This window comes from Phalangium opilio, unplaced genomic scaffold, assembly GCF_054372755.1.
Source record: "Phalangium opilio isolate 3A_F unplaced genomic scaffold, DU_Popi_V2 ptg000009l_1, whole genome shotgun sequence".
Classification (NCBI taxonomy): domain Eukaryota; kingdom Metazoa; phylum Arthropoda; class Arachnida; order Opiliones; family Phalangiidae; genus Phalangium; species Phalangium opilio.
Genome location: NW_028324146.1, coordinates 6,788,734 through 6,805,259, shown reverse-complemented (window position 1 = coordinate 6,805,259; position 16,526 = coordinate 6,788,734). Strand labels below are relative to the sequence as shown.

The window sequence follows — 16,526 nt, the reverse complement described above, 5'->3', positions numbered from 1 at the left end:
AATATTTCCGTACTTAACGGATTCTCTTCTATGTCCAACTCTAGCCAATCTCGATTCGATAAAACTTTTAGAACTATTAAACAGATTTTCCGGGTCTAAGATGTCGTTTAATAACTATAACAGTAATTAATAAATTTCATTGTTGAGTCAAGCTTCCAGATTTCGTCTAATTTTTCCGCGATTCGTTTTGAACCCCAGCAACAGTTTAGTAAGTGCGAGTGAGTAGTATAATAACGCGTTATACCAAAACTCTCCTACGGTACAAGTCGAGAATGATTTGATGCCATAATTGTACTTATTCTCTGAGATCTCTTAAAATATTATCGATTCTAGGTTTGTTAATTTTGTCTTCACCTTACCCTTAAGTTTCTAGCAAATTTATGAACACTTAAGGCTCTTTCAGACTATCCAACTTTTTGACTCAGCTCGATGGGTCAAAAAGTTGTATCAACTTGCCCATTTTTTGAAGGGAAAAGTGAATTAAATATTTCCTATTCACACGACTAAACTTTTACCGCCAAATGGAACTTTTTAAGCTCCACCTACCTTGGCACTTACGAAATAACCCCCGAAAAAGGCTTTTTTCTTGTAATTCAGTTCGATTGGCTGGAGAAATCAACTTAAAAAGTTGAGTCAGCAAAAATTGGATCACTGGTCCAATTTTTCCTTGCCAACTTTTTTGGTGATTCAACACATCCAGCGTCTATTCACACGATCCAACTAGTTGATTCAAGTCGAGTTGACCCATCAAGCTGAGTCGAAAAGTTGGATCGTATCTGAAAGAGCCTTAAGTTGCCTCTTATCAAATTAAAAGCGTTGATTGACCTCGACAGTAGTATCCTGGATTAAAACCGCGCACTTAAAAGTTTACGCGAAAGTTTATTCTAGAGGCTAACTTAAACCAGAAGAAGAATAAGTTCTCATCCTATTTCTACTAAAACCAACAATTAGAGTCTCTTACCGTGAGTTCATAAGATATGTTCAATAAGCTTGTCACTGGTTACTGAGAGAGCTTGTCATGAAGTAACGTTGGAGAAAAGTCATAAATTTCTCTTAAAGCGACGCACGGTGCGGCGCTGTCAAAGGATAGGACAGACTAAATAAAAGATGGACTGCGACCAGCGTGGGAAATAAGGCGGTGACACAGGGCAAATTACCAGTTTAAAAATTGCCTGGACCAGTTTAAAAATTAAATCGGAGGGGGGTCAGGGGTCCACGGGACCACTAAGAAAATTCAAGGGTAACCAGAGTTCAGACACTAACTCTACTATTTTAATTATCCATTTCTTTAGTTTAGCAGACAACGTGCCCTGACGTGTCATGGACCAGTTTATTTATTACAGGACAGGGAGGTCGCTGGCCTAATGTCCAGTTTAAAAAAGTCAGCAACACAGAGTGTAGTCTGCAATTGTCGCTTGTCGTTCTTGAACTAGCTCTTAGTAAGTCTCTAGCATTACGAAGTATTGCTAGCGTCATACTTATGGATCATATCTTATGAACTTATGCTGTTACTAAATCCATCAAGTGAATTAAATGTCCAAACAAAAAATAACATTTATTACATTTCTGTTTGAGTTTAGAGAGTCTAAGCTAATCCTATGTATTTTATTACGACTTAACACACTCTTTTTGTCGCTGTATGATAGTATAAACAATCGCTTATCAATCAGCTACACTTTGCAGCCTTCAGAGGTTTCGCAATGCACACGCTTGCATTTAAGTAGAACCCAAAATGACAATGAATCCATTTAAATTTCTTGGAAATAACCGATATTTTAAATACAAGTAATTCTTTGTCTATTAAAAATCTTAATGTGGTCGTCGATTGGAAAATAATTTTTTATAGGTACGCCGAGGAAACTCCACTAAATGTGACGACAATTACGGTGAGTTTATGGACATCCGGTGGCGTGTCTTGGAGAATGATTTTATTTCGTGGAAAAAAATGTTTAAATATTTCTTGTCAGGAATCGTGGGGGATGGAGCGTGCAAAGTCATCTTACATATTTATAGCTGAATATCTAAAACGGTCCTTCAACATGCGGTATTTTTCATATTACATTGAATTTCATTGAAATTTAAATTGTGTCGAGACTAGAGCGAGAAAGAATTGCGTTGCTAGCGTCTAAGTCCTCGCTAGCTAGTTCGGTCAAATTTGTCCACGAATAATCGACAAATTCTTTGCTTTGTGCGACTCGATTAATTTTGAATTTTTAACCTATAATCGAGAAGCTTTTGTTTATACTTTAAAAAATTTGAGTAATCTAATCGGTTTTCAACTCTTTTCGAATCGTAAACAAGAAACCCTTCATCTCACAAGCAACCAAATGCATGGTCTCTTATATTCTTTGAGATGTTAATTACTCCCTGAAAGGAATTTTATTTTAGATAATTTATGGGCAATTTTAAGCTTACCTTTATATCTCATAGTAACACAATTTTGTCGATGATTTAGACTATGTTACGAAGACCATAAAATTAGCTTTCACGATGTTACCAACCTATACAATGAGCCAAATGCTTTCAACGTAAGTGAACTGAAAGATAAATCAGATCTAATTTAATTTAACTGTACGAGTTTGCCTGTTAATCTATACTCTGGTTTTAGAAATCAAATTTTATCATGATTCCTGGGCCTCTCACGATTTTCGATGGCCGCCAGGAGTATTTCAGTCCTTCTCCGGTGTTCGAAACGGCTAGGATGATTATCGTGTCGGCCTCTCCCAAAAGAGTCGTGTCTACATCCTTGTCCTTCTTAAATATGGACACTCCAGTAAATTTTGCAATCGACTCGCTTCCCAATTGATTGAATTAAATTCTTCGCTTAATTAGGTGGTGATTTTAATGGTGTTTACCTTGATGCTTCTGTCACTTTTGCTCGTCATTCACTCCGTCGTAACAAACAAATACCAATCGTTGCCCACTAAGAAAGTTGTCAAGAAGCTGGCCCAAGAATCCCTGGAAAATGTCTGGGAGAACGCCTCGCTCTTGTGCGCCGAACGTAAGCAATCCAGCGCTCGTTTACATTTGATAAAGAAATTTCCCATTACTTCGGATTTCCACAATCCAATTAGCGAAGGATACCATCCCATTACGAAAGATGGCTAGCGCTTTAAACTGACATAAATACATTCCCTACAGCTATTCCCTCCATTTTGCCGCACGTTACTCGTCGTCTGCTCGCTTCGTCGTGGCTGATCGGAGTGACTTTCATTCTGTTTTTCTTGGGTTGTTTCTTGCGCACGGAGTTCACGACGGAAAGCTACAATTGCATCGACACTCTCTCGGACTTGATCAAATCGGGAATTCCACCTGTCATGTTCGAGGAATCTGGAACCCTCGAATATCTGAAAGTATTGGTAAATAGACGTTTCCGTGTTAAATTATTCTCCTTTTGGAAGTCATTGTTGCGTATTTATATAGGCAACGCGGGATCCAGTTGTTAAAGAATGGCTTGACGCGCTGGATAAGGAGAATATTTACACCAAGCCTGAGGAATATTTTGCGCTTGAAGCGTACATTCCTCTTCTTTCTGGAGAAAAAGCTCTGATCACGAGAGACACTTTTCTGATTTGGTTCTTGGGACAATTCTTGACTTTCGATTACGAGAATAAAGAATTCATTCTGAGCCACGGAGGACTTTACTTTTCGCAACAAGAACTGGCCTTCGAATACTTGCACCTCATGTTCAACGCCACTTGGATGAAAAACAACCCCATCATTCACGAGCTCGTCCAACTGATGTCGGTATGAATTTTATCGTAAAATAATTAAGGGGCTTGAGGAATGTTTTATTGCAGCGTGGAACCGTTATTCGAAACGCAAGCGTTGGACTATCTGGATCTTGAGATGCGTCATTTATATGGGCATGTCACTTGGAAGAGACCGATGAAAAGCGCGGCTGATTTGGACCTGAGCAGCGTCAACGTTCCCTTCTACTTACTTTTCACGCTGTTGTCGGGAACAGTAGCCGTGCTCATTACCGAAATTATCTTCAACCACTTTGTTTAGATATTTAATCCGTCACGAGACGAATTCGATTATGTTGAAACGCAAAAAATAATTTTCCACTTCAATATTGAACACCAGCAAAGTAACAACTCCATTCTACGTCACTTTCAATTTTACCTTTAACTAGGTGGTAGTTACGCAGTAAAAGATCATTAAGGTTTAAAAAATAATTGCAATCAAGTCTAGAATTAACTAGCAGTCCAATTCAGATTAAATGTCTTATATTAATTGACACTGGAATATACAGTCCATCAATAGTGAAGGAGTGTGTTTATTGGGCCCAACTGACTGAAAGTATCAGAGAACATGGGTTGAACAACATTTGGTTATACCCTTCTGTTGAGTAAAGGCAGGAGCAGATGACATGGGAGTCTCGGACGCTAGCTTTCATAATGTAGAGGGCAATGGGATCCGCGAACGTCACGATTATTAACAAAAATCTTTACGCCAGTGCCACCTCTCGTTGGAAATTTGAGCTTTATTTTCCAACCAATAGCGTGGCTGCAAAGTCTCGAAAGGAGATCTGGGAAATCGCGTCTGGAGCCTCTCTTTAAAACTACGTGTCGTCTTTTTATAATTAGCCTAGGCTTAACGAGTATTAGAGTTAAAAAATGGATTTCAACGGCGTTTTAGTCTTTTTTGGGACTAAAATTGATAATGAAAAGCCCAGCTATTAGTGTTCGTACGGGGACCCCGACCCCGACCCCGAAAACCGGGGATCCCCGAATTTTTCCCCCGACCCCGACCCCGGTACCTAACATGTAAAATGTAGTCGGGGTTTTTTTCGGGGTTAGATTTTGGTTAGGTTATTTTTAGCAAATTATTTTTTGTCCTGCGCCAAAAACAATCATCTCATTCGTCTCAAATAAGTGCTCCGCTTCTCCTTTATGGAAAAAAAGGGCAAAGGGGTAACTAACAACAAACAAAATACAGTAAAAACAGTCACCAAAATTCCAAAGTTCACCATCCTCCCTCGAATTTGTATATTAATAAAGCTTCTTTCCAAACACCCAGAAATTTAACGATTTTTTTATCATTTTTCCAAAATTTTTCAGCATGCGATGTCTTACCCTGACCCCGACCCCGACTTGTTTTTTTCGGGGATAACCTGCCCCCGACCCCGATTAAATTTTTACCCCGTACGAACACTACCAGCTATTATAAAAAAACTAAAATATGTTTCAGTGCCAAATTTTTCTAAATTTCTTCTTGAATTAATTGTTAGCTACGAGAGGTTGGGAAACGAAATCACTCACCCAAAATGTAAGAGATAGTCAGTGATTTCGTTTTCCAACCTCTTGTAGCAGTTAATTAATTCAAAAGAAATACGGAATATAGAGGCCCTAAAACACATGTATAGCATTGTGCTTCGGCATCTTTTATAACCATGCTTTTATCTTTCGAAAACCCGAATCCAATCACTCCAGTGGTCACAAATTGTTAATTAAGCCTTGGCTTACCTGGCTTTTGATATGTTTCTCTGCTAGTTTGGACGTACTTTGACTATTTTGTAGGTTTAAAGTCACAAAATGTAGTGTTATCTTTTATCTTAACACCAATGGTTACATATGTTTGAATAAAGTAATTATATTGTGTATATTTATGTCGCGAACGGATAAGACGAACCTCAGAAGCTATCGCTAGTCCGTTATTACAAAAAAAAATTCCCAGCAGCCTTTGGTGCTATTCTGTATGGCAAACGATACCACTACATTTTCGGCCGAGCTGTGACGTACGCGGCTCCCATTGCCCTCTACATTGTGGAAGCTAGCGTCGAAGACCCCTTTGTCATCTGCTCCTGGTAAAGGTACAAAACGGTTTTAGATAGTTCTAACACAAGCTGGCGCTGCTGGGCACTCGGTTTAAAGTCGTACATTGTTGGATATTTTCTTGTTTTAGGGGCCAATGTTTGGGGGCTGTACACTCCATGTTATTTTATACTTTCCACTCAGTTGGGCCCAATAAACATGCTCATTAACATAGCACCCTGTATATATCATTTTTAAATGTAATCTTTATCGATAATTTAAAAACATCTCCTCGAATTAGAAAAATATTTTCAAGTGCACGCCTACTTCTTAAGAGTAACGTAACTGCGAATTTTCAGCCCTGAGTTAAGTCAGGGCATCTATAGATTGAGCTGTACAACTAGTACCAGAGGTGGATTAGGGGAAGTTATGAACGAGCCATAGGGCTCACTGTGGGGGCATTTTATTTACGAGAGAGAGGAAGAGGAATGGCTGGGTGGGTTAAAATTCCTCCCCTCTATCAACGGAGTAAGATTAAGGTCTCTACCTGGTGGATGTTAAGAGAAGTAACACGGGAAATTGAGAAAATGGCCTCCGAAGTTAAGCTTGAAAACTCTTCGCGACCTATTATGAGTATTAAAAGCTCTAAAAGTTATGAAGAAGTATCAACTCAATGTAATTTTTATTTAATGGTCAAACAAAATATGAGAATTAAGTCTGTAGGTTCATAGGCGTAGAGTTTCGAAAATGTTTGGTGGGGCCCGGCCCAACCGGCCTGGACCAATACATAGATAGCATCATGCATGATGCATGCATCTGATGTAAATAAATTCCTAACGAAAATTAAGTTCTAAATTTATATATACTACAATATATAGTATATTTATTAAGTATATCCATGTACTATGTTTTCCTCTAAAGATAATCTAGGCCGTTTTAAAATAAATTTATTCGTATTTGCGCATTACAATGCGAATGTAAAAATCCTTACTAAAATTTCGAGACCACTTTCAAAACTCGGGTAAATCACCAACTTAGAAAACCATGAGAGCGACTTAACCCATAAGACTAATTTATACTTGTGCCTCGAAAAACATTTTGAAAATTGTTTATCAACTCTATGGAGTTTTACCAGCGCCGCGCCTTACCAGGGATACTAGATGTTTAAAGAGGGATTATCAACCCGAGCCTTTCACATACGTTCAGACGAGACTGCGGCAGAGGGTTTTTTTAACAGGGATCTATAATGCGCGCCGTCTTGTTTTTCCCTATCAAGGACAAATTGAATTCCTATTCCGAGTATTTCCCCCATTTATTGCGTTCCACCGGACCTAAGCCGTTCCACAGCGCGCCTATTTCTCTCAGATTTCGCATCCTCCCGCCATCATCCTTGAATCGGCTTTGATTTGCACTAAAATCTAAAAGTCCGGTAGATTGTAATGCGCATGACACGCCGATAACTCTGTTGCAATTTCCGTCTCCCTTCGAATTCCTCCCTGGCCTTACATTCGTCGCACTATTCCAAAAGCGGATTATGCTTCACACATAAAGTACGTAAGTCCCAATTTTCCATAGCTTTGGCCATATATTTCATGACATTCCCGAAGTAAAAACTAAACAGACGAACAAAAAAGCTTTTAACCAATCATAAGTCCCCTAACCGTAGATAGCATCTTTAATGCCAGACCAATCGGCGACGGCTATTACTATTTTCTTGCATGGGACCTCGACTCGACCTCGCCGGCGACATAACCGGGAAGCTTGAAAGGCAAATTTGCGGTATCGTTCGTTAGTCGTTATATTATATTCAACGTTTTAAAGCTCAAGTTTCGAAAATTTTCCAGTCATTTAATAAGTCTTCAACTAAATATTATAAGAATTTTTATAATTTCAACAGAAAAATAGCTCTGCGAATAATAGTAGACTCGAAAACTAACTAAGCCTCGGCTAGGTATCGGCGGTATCCCGATTCCCGAGCCTCCAGCGGCTGGGCTCGACGTAGCCGCGAGAACAGAAAAAAATCCTCGTAAAAAACAGATACACGGCGTCTTAAATAGTCTAAGCAAAAGCTACCCAGATTGATAAGATCTTCGTGCCTTACTCCCAAATAATCTTTGGTATTGTGTATAGTTTTAACTAAAGAATATTCAGTTTTTATAGTTGTTCCCTAATTTATGTACCTGGTAAATCGGTTCTTAAAGCGGAAGGATCGCAAGGATCCGAAGGAGCCGCCCTACCGAATTATATTCCTCCGCATAAGGGGGTTTTTTCCCAGGAGCTTGGAGAATATCGTGTAGCTCCTCCAGGCACAATGGCACATGTTACGTACTTCATGTCTAAAGCCTAATCGGCTTCAGACTATACTAGACAAGAGCATGCTAAAAACGGGTTATTTTCAGAAGACCAGTTGCACTTTTCAATCCCATCCCTCATTCCTTCCATTATTTGTGTCAACGGTCAACGAAATTGTTGTAGTATCTAAATTTATTTGACGTGAAAACCATGAAAACCAGCCAATCTGGTTAGGATGGGCTGCCAGTCGCTGCTGCCTTGACCGGTCAATTCACTTTTTCAACGAAATGGAAAAAAAATCTCTTAGAAACGACACTTTTTAGCCACATCGTATGATATACATCTACGATGTGGACATTAGTATGACCTGCCCTGTTGGCGGTGGCATTGTAGGAGTATCTCTGTACTGCCTTCTTTGTTCTGCCTTTGGTAGTATAAAATTTTTCTTTCCTAATTGAACGGAGAGTCAATGGAGCTGATGGGATAGGATTGTGGCGAGGTGATATATTTCGTTCATCATTGAAGTAAGAGTTAATATGAGATGATTAAGCATTGCATTAAATTTAACTAGTAAGGTTAAGCATTGTTTGGTTCACATTTGCTCTATGTTTCAAGCGAGAGAGAGGATTATGATATAGCCTTAAAATGGAAGATTAAATCTCCGTTTAAAACTCCTATCACCCGTCGACAAGTATTTCACGCTTTCAATCCCACTCCCCTATTTCAACATTCAAAGAAATCGTGGGGAATTTTAAAAGCAAAAGCTTCTCGGAACCGGGTTATTACAATTATAACATAAGTAAATTTCAAGTTTTCTGTTTATCTCGCACTATTACAAATATAACAGAAGTAAATTTCAAATTCTCTGTTTATGTCGCACTATTTCAATTATAACAAAAGTGAATTTATTGAAGTAAGAATAATTAAGTAGATACCGATGTGGCTACTATTATGGCCAGCCCTTGGGTCGTCTTGTTTACATTTTACAGATCAAAATAAAACTATTCTGTTCGGAAAACACTGCTCTGTAGTGGTTTTAATGGTTTTTTACAGTCATTTAAACGCAAAAATTATTTTTATGAGGTCACTATCTTCATGATTTCGGTATTATGGATGACAAATTTTTGGTGGGGCCCGTGGCCACTTCTAAAATTTTTGGGGGGGCTCGGGCCCCACGGGCCTATAGAACTCTACGCCTATGGCGGCGTTGAGTGAGAGTGAAAGCGTAGGCTCAAATATGCTCTTGATAAGGAGGGCAATTTCGTTGCTGTCACTTTGGTGGGAGAACCACTCAACTGAATTATATATTACACATCTACTGAAGGGAAAATTTCAGACTCTCTAATCGTTATTCGACGCAATGTGGACAACACCGTCTCGCGCACGGTGTTTCATCATTTATATTACTCTAAGCTACCTAAAGGTCAGTTGAGAAGAACGTTTTTGAAAAATTTACATCAATTATGGTGACCAGAAATGTAGTAACGTTTATACTAGAGATGTGCGAGCCTTCAAGTCGAGTCTCGAGTATCGAAAATTTTTCTTATCGAATATAGAGTAAATTGAAAATTTGTTTCGAGTATTTTTGGTGTAAAAGGAAATTTGTTTCGCGTGCTCGAATCGAGTAGTTGTTAAGCTTGTTGGGAATTGTTTTCAAGTATTTCCACATTTTCTGTTAATTTATGGCTCGTATTATAGCAGGGATAGATGGACTTTTTTAAGACGGAATGGGTAACAGGGTTATTCGGGTGCGCGTCCAAGTCCACGACCCCCTTACCCGTGACGGAGGGATATAAAAGAAGAGGCGGGTCTTATTTTCGTTATGGCGTTGTATGTATTTCCGGGTCAAATAATCGACGTCTGCCCCTTCGTCTGCCAAGTTGAAATGGGCTCGGATTGTAATTTTTGAAATAACATTGTTTAAAAATGGAAGTTACGCAAGACATAGGGCTTGCAAGTGAAAAAAACTGGGAAGATCCAAGAAAATTAAAAGTGAGTTAGAATTGAGTAAAAGTCTTCATAGATATTACAGCACGAACAGGTTTTAACCAAACACTAAGCTCACAAAACTCCTGCCCATTCACTAAGCCTTGGTTAACTTCATCAAATTCGTTTACAAAATCATGAGGATAGTAGACATGCTTGGCTTAAGAAAGAATTAGCGAACACTTTTCACCCTTACAGATGTACTCCAAATCCAAAACACCGGCACCAAATTCACTAACTACCTTCTTAATTGCTATTAAAAACAATTCCCAAATAATTACCGGACCCTCGCATTTAGACGGCTCCATTTTGAGCCCCTGTGAAGACGCTTATCTGGACAACCATAGCCCACTCGATCCGCGCTCCCGCTATAGCGCGAGCAGCTTGCGTCGTTACGCGCGTGATCGAGTGGGCTATGGTACAACGCAAGAGGGGTCGTAGTCATAGCGACAAAGGTAAACAGGAATTACGTATTTTTGGCCCTCCTTTTCAGCAACGTCACCAATACGTAGTTTTAGTGAGCCAATAAGATAATTTAATTTTTAGGTTACGTGTTGAAGGAAGGGACTACACTGTTAAAAAAAATGGAACTGTTTGACACCTAATGCATCCACAGCAGCACCCCTATTGGTGTTTAAAAGGGTATCGTTCCTTTCAACCGAATTCCCAATGGACCGAAATCCCATTCGACAGAATATCCCGCAATGATTTTAGATTTCCAGCCCAATGGCTATATTCCCGATGGACCGAAATCCCAATCGTCCGAATATACCCCTAAAAAATACATGAATATAACTTGAAACACTGTAGCCATCAGCGATTCGGTGGTGTAGTGGATACGATGTTGGACTACGAAGCGATAGGTTGTTGGTTCGAATCTCCGAAAGGTATGTTGATAATATTAAAAGTAAATGTTTCGTGATACTAATTAAAACGCTCACTTTCATTCCTTTCAAGGCAAGAGATATATAGAATTAATAAACAAATTGTGCTTAAAATGACGTACAGTCTTAATGATAGTTCCATCAATGTCTTTAAATTTTAAATTAAAATTTTAATATTTTGGTTTCGGGTGGGTTAGGTTAGGTTAGGTTAGGTTAGGTTAGCATAGGTTAGGTTAGGTTAGGTTAGGTTAGCCTAGGTTAGGTTAGCTTAGGTTAGTTTTGGTTTGGTTTGGTTTGGTTCCAATAATTCGTTGACACCTTTTCCAAAATATTCTCCCTTTAAATAGCTACCACCTTTTCCAAAATATTCTCCTATTAATTAGCTGCCACCTTTTTCAAAATATTCTCCTATTAATTAGCGGCAACCTTTTCCAAAACATTCTCCTACTAATTAGCTACCACATTTTCCAAAATATTCTCCTTTTAACTAGCTACCACCTTTTCCAAAATATTCTCCTTTTAATTAGCTACAACCTTTTCCAAAACATTCTCCTATTAATTAGCTGCAACCTTTTCCAAAACATTCTCCTACTAATTAGCTGCCACATTTTCCAAAATATTCTCCTTTTAATTAGCTACCACCTTTTCTAAAATATTCTCCTATTAATTAGCTGCCACCTTTTCCAAAAGATTTTCATATTAATTAGCTGCCACCTTTTCCAAAATATTCTGCTATTAATTAGCTGCCACCTTTTCCAAAATATTTCTATTATTGCTAATAAATTATTCGTGTTAAGAGGCGGGCTTTTAATACTCATAAAAATAATCTTTTTACCTCCAAACAAGGTTGGGTTGGGTTACGTTAGGTTAGGTTACGTTTGGTTAGGTTAGGTTAGGTTAGGCTAGGGTAGGTGAGGTTCGCCGTAATTAAAACGTAGTTAAAATAAGTGCAGTAATACATTTTCAACTCACATTTATTTTAACAATAATAAGTTGTGAAATTAAAAATATATTTAATGCAAAACCACGCAGTATGTCTTCTTCCAGTTCAATAGAATTTCGGTCCAATGGGACTGTAATAAAATCGCACCTTTGGCTACGTTCGGTCGAATGGGACCCCAAAAAAAACCCCTTCTGTCGAATGGGAATTCGGTTCAATGGGACCAAAGCTTTAAAAGCACCATTCGAGAGGATGTCAATACGCACCTTTGAAAACGGTGCTAAATAATACCTTCTCTGAAGGTGCTTTTTATATCCTGTGAGGTGTTTTAATCACTTTGAATAGCGGTGTATATTAATACCAGAAAAAGTGTTAATAAACCCTTTAAAAAAAGGTCTTTTTGAGACTAATTTGGTGTTTTTAATTTTCATTGACGTTGGTGCTTTTTAATTCTTGTTAGGTTTAAACCATCACCCTTAATAGAGTATTATAATTATACCAGAAAGGTGTCTATCAACTCTGTAAATGGTGTTTTTTGAAATTTTTTTTTAAAAACACATGAGTTACCATAGATTAGTCTTTCAAAATAGCTGCTCAAAATCTGCTGCTCAAATCCAGTGGATTAAGGGTAAACGTTTTTTCTGCTGTAAGCCTTATTCAACCGTGTAAGAATTGATATGCGTGTGAAACGGTTACGTTTAACCTTTACTGTATATCCTCAATAGTTCTATTTAAGGACCTGATTTACATCATTTAAATGTGTATTTAATTTTCGGCTCACTGTGAACTGTCAAGACCTCCTCAAAGACACACGAATTCAAGGAACCAATCCGAACAACGCTTGCCAAAATATTTTGAAGTAAAATTTAGTGAAACTAGGAAAGTTAAATTTCATGTTTACACTGTATATTAATGTAGAAAAGCTGAATTAAAAAGTAAACACCAAATTTGATATATTAATATAAAAGATCTTCTTGGAATATTGAAATGAAACAGAGCTTTATAGCTACAAAACAACATAAAGAATCGTAATGCCGAAACATACTTAACAAATTTTCATTTAATATTCTACAATAAGAAAATGTTATGGTTTTGTAAGAGATAATTTTATCCTACTCGCTTTATATTAACTTTGATATGCGTGCAGTATTTCGACTCAGATGCAATCTTCATTACTCGTTCTATATAAACTTTCACTTGTGTTGTTCCGAAGAAAGAAAATTATCTTAAATATTTAAATAAATATAAATGATATTATTTTTTTAATCGTCAGTATTTTACCTTAATTCTAGTTAAGTGGTTTTAAGAACCGTTATTCTTAAAATGATTTTAAACATATCTATTATTGACGTTTGACTTCTAGCGTAAACTGTTTTCACAATTTGTGGAAAGTAAGGGTAAATAAGGCAATTGACTCAGAATTGGTAGGAATAACCGCTATTGCGTGAACCTTTGGTCTAAGCCCTGAAATTGGGAGGTTAGTCGTTTCTCGTAACTTAACCCGATCGCGCGTACATCTTAATCCCAACGATGATAATGGAGTAGAAGCCAACGTTTCAGATTGCCGTGTATGTGGTATACACAGAAGACTATATGACGGTGTTGTCAGAAGACAATAAGTACAGATTTGCGTGTATGTGGTATATACCATTAGAAATAGTGCGGCGATAGCGTAATGAAGTAGAATTTTTACCTCTCCGAGTGACGATGACGTCACGGAGAGGTTTTGTACTGGACGTTTCTGTGTGTCTGTCTGTCACCGCGTTCGCAGTTGGCAAATCGAAGCAAACGTGTTCGTAATTTCCGGAACGCGTTCGCAGTATACAAAAATTCAGAAAATGTTACTTCGTTGCTACATCCATCTTATTTAACGTCAATCACTAACTATCCGTTACACCTTCATCTGCTGTCTAACAACCAGTTGTTTCACCCATGCTAACCGGTATTTAATGGTTTCGAACAACAACACCATGCACTAGTCTTTCGTACACCACATACGCCACACGTGAGACATGAAAAACGTCTAGCCTCCTAATGGCAGAGCTTCCACCAAAGGTTGACGCAATTGCGCATTTCTTATCTCTTAATGTGAATCAATCACCTTATATACCCAAAATTTACAAAAGTTCTGATATAGGTGTTTCCTAGAGGTATAACTTGATAGATAGCTATGTTTAAAATTATTTTAGGAATTAAATTTCTTAAACCGACCTAATGATAATTAACGTAAAATACTGACAGTTAAAATAATTCATAGCACTTATATTTATTTAATTATTTAAGATAAACTTCTTTCTATGTAATGACACAAGTGAGAGTTTATATAGAACGAGTAATGAAGATTGCATCTGAATCGAGACACAACACGCATATCAAAGTTAATATAAAGCGAGTAGGATGATAAGATCTCTTGCAAAACGAGAACATTTTCTTTTTGCAGAATATTAAATGGAAATTTTTTAAATATTTTTCGGCATTACGATTCTTTTAGTAGTTGTGTAGCTATAAAGCTTTGCTTCATCTTAGACACACAGATACGTCCAGTGTAATACCTCTCCGTGACGTCATCGTCACTCGGAGAGATAAAAACCTGTGTCAAGGGGAAATTCAAGTGATAATTTTATGAATTACTCTTAATTCCAAGACATTCCAGCATATTGAATTCTTCGAGAATTATTTTCCAATGATTAAAAAATCAAAATAAGTATAAATTCCTTCAAATATTAGAATAAGCTAGTCCTAAGAAATGTAAAATAATTTAGATTTTTAAAATCTTTGGGTTATTTTTAGGATGCTTCACTGTGCAGGTAGAATTAGTAGATTATTTCCCTCTAAGCTCATATCAATAACCTTTCACTTAAAAAAAACACCATATCAGCTAAAATGTGTAAAGTCAAGCCCAAAGGTGTTTATTCGCACCATTCGAACAGATTTTTATTAAAAACACTATTTCCGTTTAAAAACCATTTAATAAGGGTCAATTAACACCTAAAGGTGTGTCTACGTACCAGTGAATCACAATTTCTTTAAAAAATACCTTAAAAGAGTCAACTAGCACCTTTTTACGGAGAAAACACCATCTCAGTTAAAAAACACTCCAAAAAGAGTGTATAAACACCTCAAGGTATTTCCGAACACCCATGAAACACCTTTTTTTCTAACAGTGTATATACTCGTCTATGAGTCGGACTGAAGTAAAGGCCAAACATTGTTTATTCCGTCTTAAAAAAAGTCTATCTATCCCTGATTATAGACATTTAGAGTAATCTTGCTCATCAACTACTTCAAACAATTCTCAAAGGGTTTTAGTTTTGTTCCTTTTAATTTGACAATCAAATTACGTTATCCTCTATGACTTTAAACTTTCGGTCTATAATCGGTTTACCTTAGCAAAAGTAATTAGCAGGAGATCTTGATGAGCCCCTTTTCATATCAGTTATGTCTAGGATGAATTAACTTGCTTCATAATTATAACGGAACTCTCCTCTATATTTGTTTAAGTTTGTCCGTTAGCGTAATTACGTCGATGGTATTTAACGCAATTCAATTTACACTCGGGAGAAACGTCGTCAATCACGCGCTATTATGGTTCTATTAAGTTCCTGAAAAGACTACCTTGAATAAATGCTCCTCAATGATATTGATTCGCCCAAGTATACACTTGCCACCATCCAAGTTCCGGGCCATTTCCAAACATACGTCTTTGACGTACATCAACATCCATAAGTGACAGCTTGCGTTCGCCAACACCCTCTCTACCCCAACCCCATCCTCTCTCCTTGTCTATATTTCCCCATTCTGTAACTAAATATTGATGTTGGAACCATTTATTCACTGTGTCACCACACTAATTATATGTCCCCAAAAATTACTACTTAAATTTCAGTTCAAAGGGTAAGCTAGCATTCCCAACGTTAATTTCAAAGTTGGAAACTTTTTAGTCTGATCGAACAACAGCGTCCCTTCAATCGCTCATATTCTCACTTTGAGCGGCTTGCGATAATTTATGTTTAGTTTAGATAAACGTTAGCAATCAAGCTGACTATTTAAGAATATCGTTGCGGATTAAAAAGAGAAAATAGTAATTACACGACAACCAAGTTGTGAGCAAACTTTTTATAGCCTTTGATTAACTGTTATCACCTCTACGATGATGTAGCGAAGAAGTATTACACTGGACGTGTCCGTGTTTGTGCCTGTCTGTCTGTCTCCGCGTTCGCAGTAGGAAAATTGGAGCAAACGTGTTCGCAGAAAGCAATATTAGCTTCTGCTCCATTATCATCGTTAACGTTAAGATTTACCAAGTGATCAGCTACGATTACGAGAAACGTCTAGCCTCCCAATAGCGCTATATCTTATCCCGGAACCTCCTAAATGAACTGGGCCCATGCGTGTCGCGAAGCGAGAATATTTTTTTAACCAATTTAGTTCGCCGTGGTTTTACGCTTGGGCGCTTATATTACCGTAAAATAAACAAAGTTCAACCCCGTGACCCTGTCGACTGCTTAAGTATTTGGGCTAAGGTCGCGGATTGTATCGTTTTAATTACCCTTACTGAATTATTTTAATTGAAATAATTTAACATCTAATTTTATTTAAAGAATCATAGTTGTTTGCCTGGTTCCAAACTGTTTACAATACAGTATTAACAAGAAAGGGAAGGAA

At 37.6% G+C, this 16,526-nt stretch overlaps 1 protein-coding gene across 1 annotated transcript; it reads left to right on the top strand.

Annotated features, from left to right (window-relative positions):
- Positions 1 to 3,154: 3,154 nt before the first annotated feature.
- On the top strand, positions 3,155 to 4,011 carry LOC149713577 (uncharacterized). The gene is made up of 3 exons (XM_089843961.1): positions 3,155 to 3,359; positions 3,424 to 3,743; positions 3,801 to 4,011. The coding sequence occupies exons 1-3, from the start codon at positions 3,318 to 3,320 to the stop codon at positions 4,009 to 4,011; spliced, it is 573 nt and encodes a 190-aa protein (XP_089700087.1). The 5' UTR covers positions 3,155 to 3,317.
- The last annotated feature ends 12,515 nt before the right edge of the window (positions 4,012 to 16,526 follow it).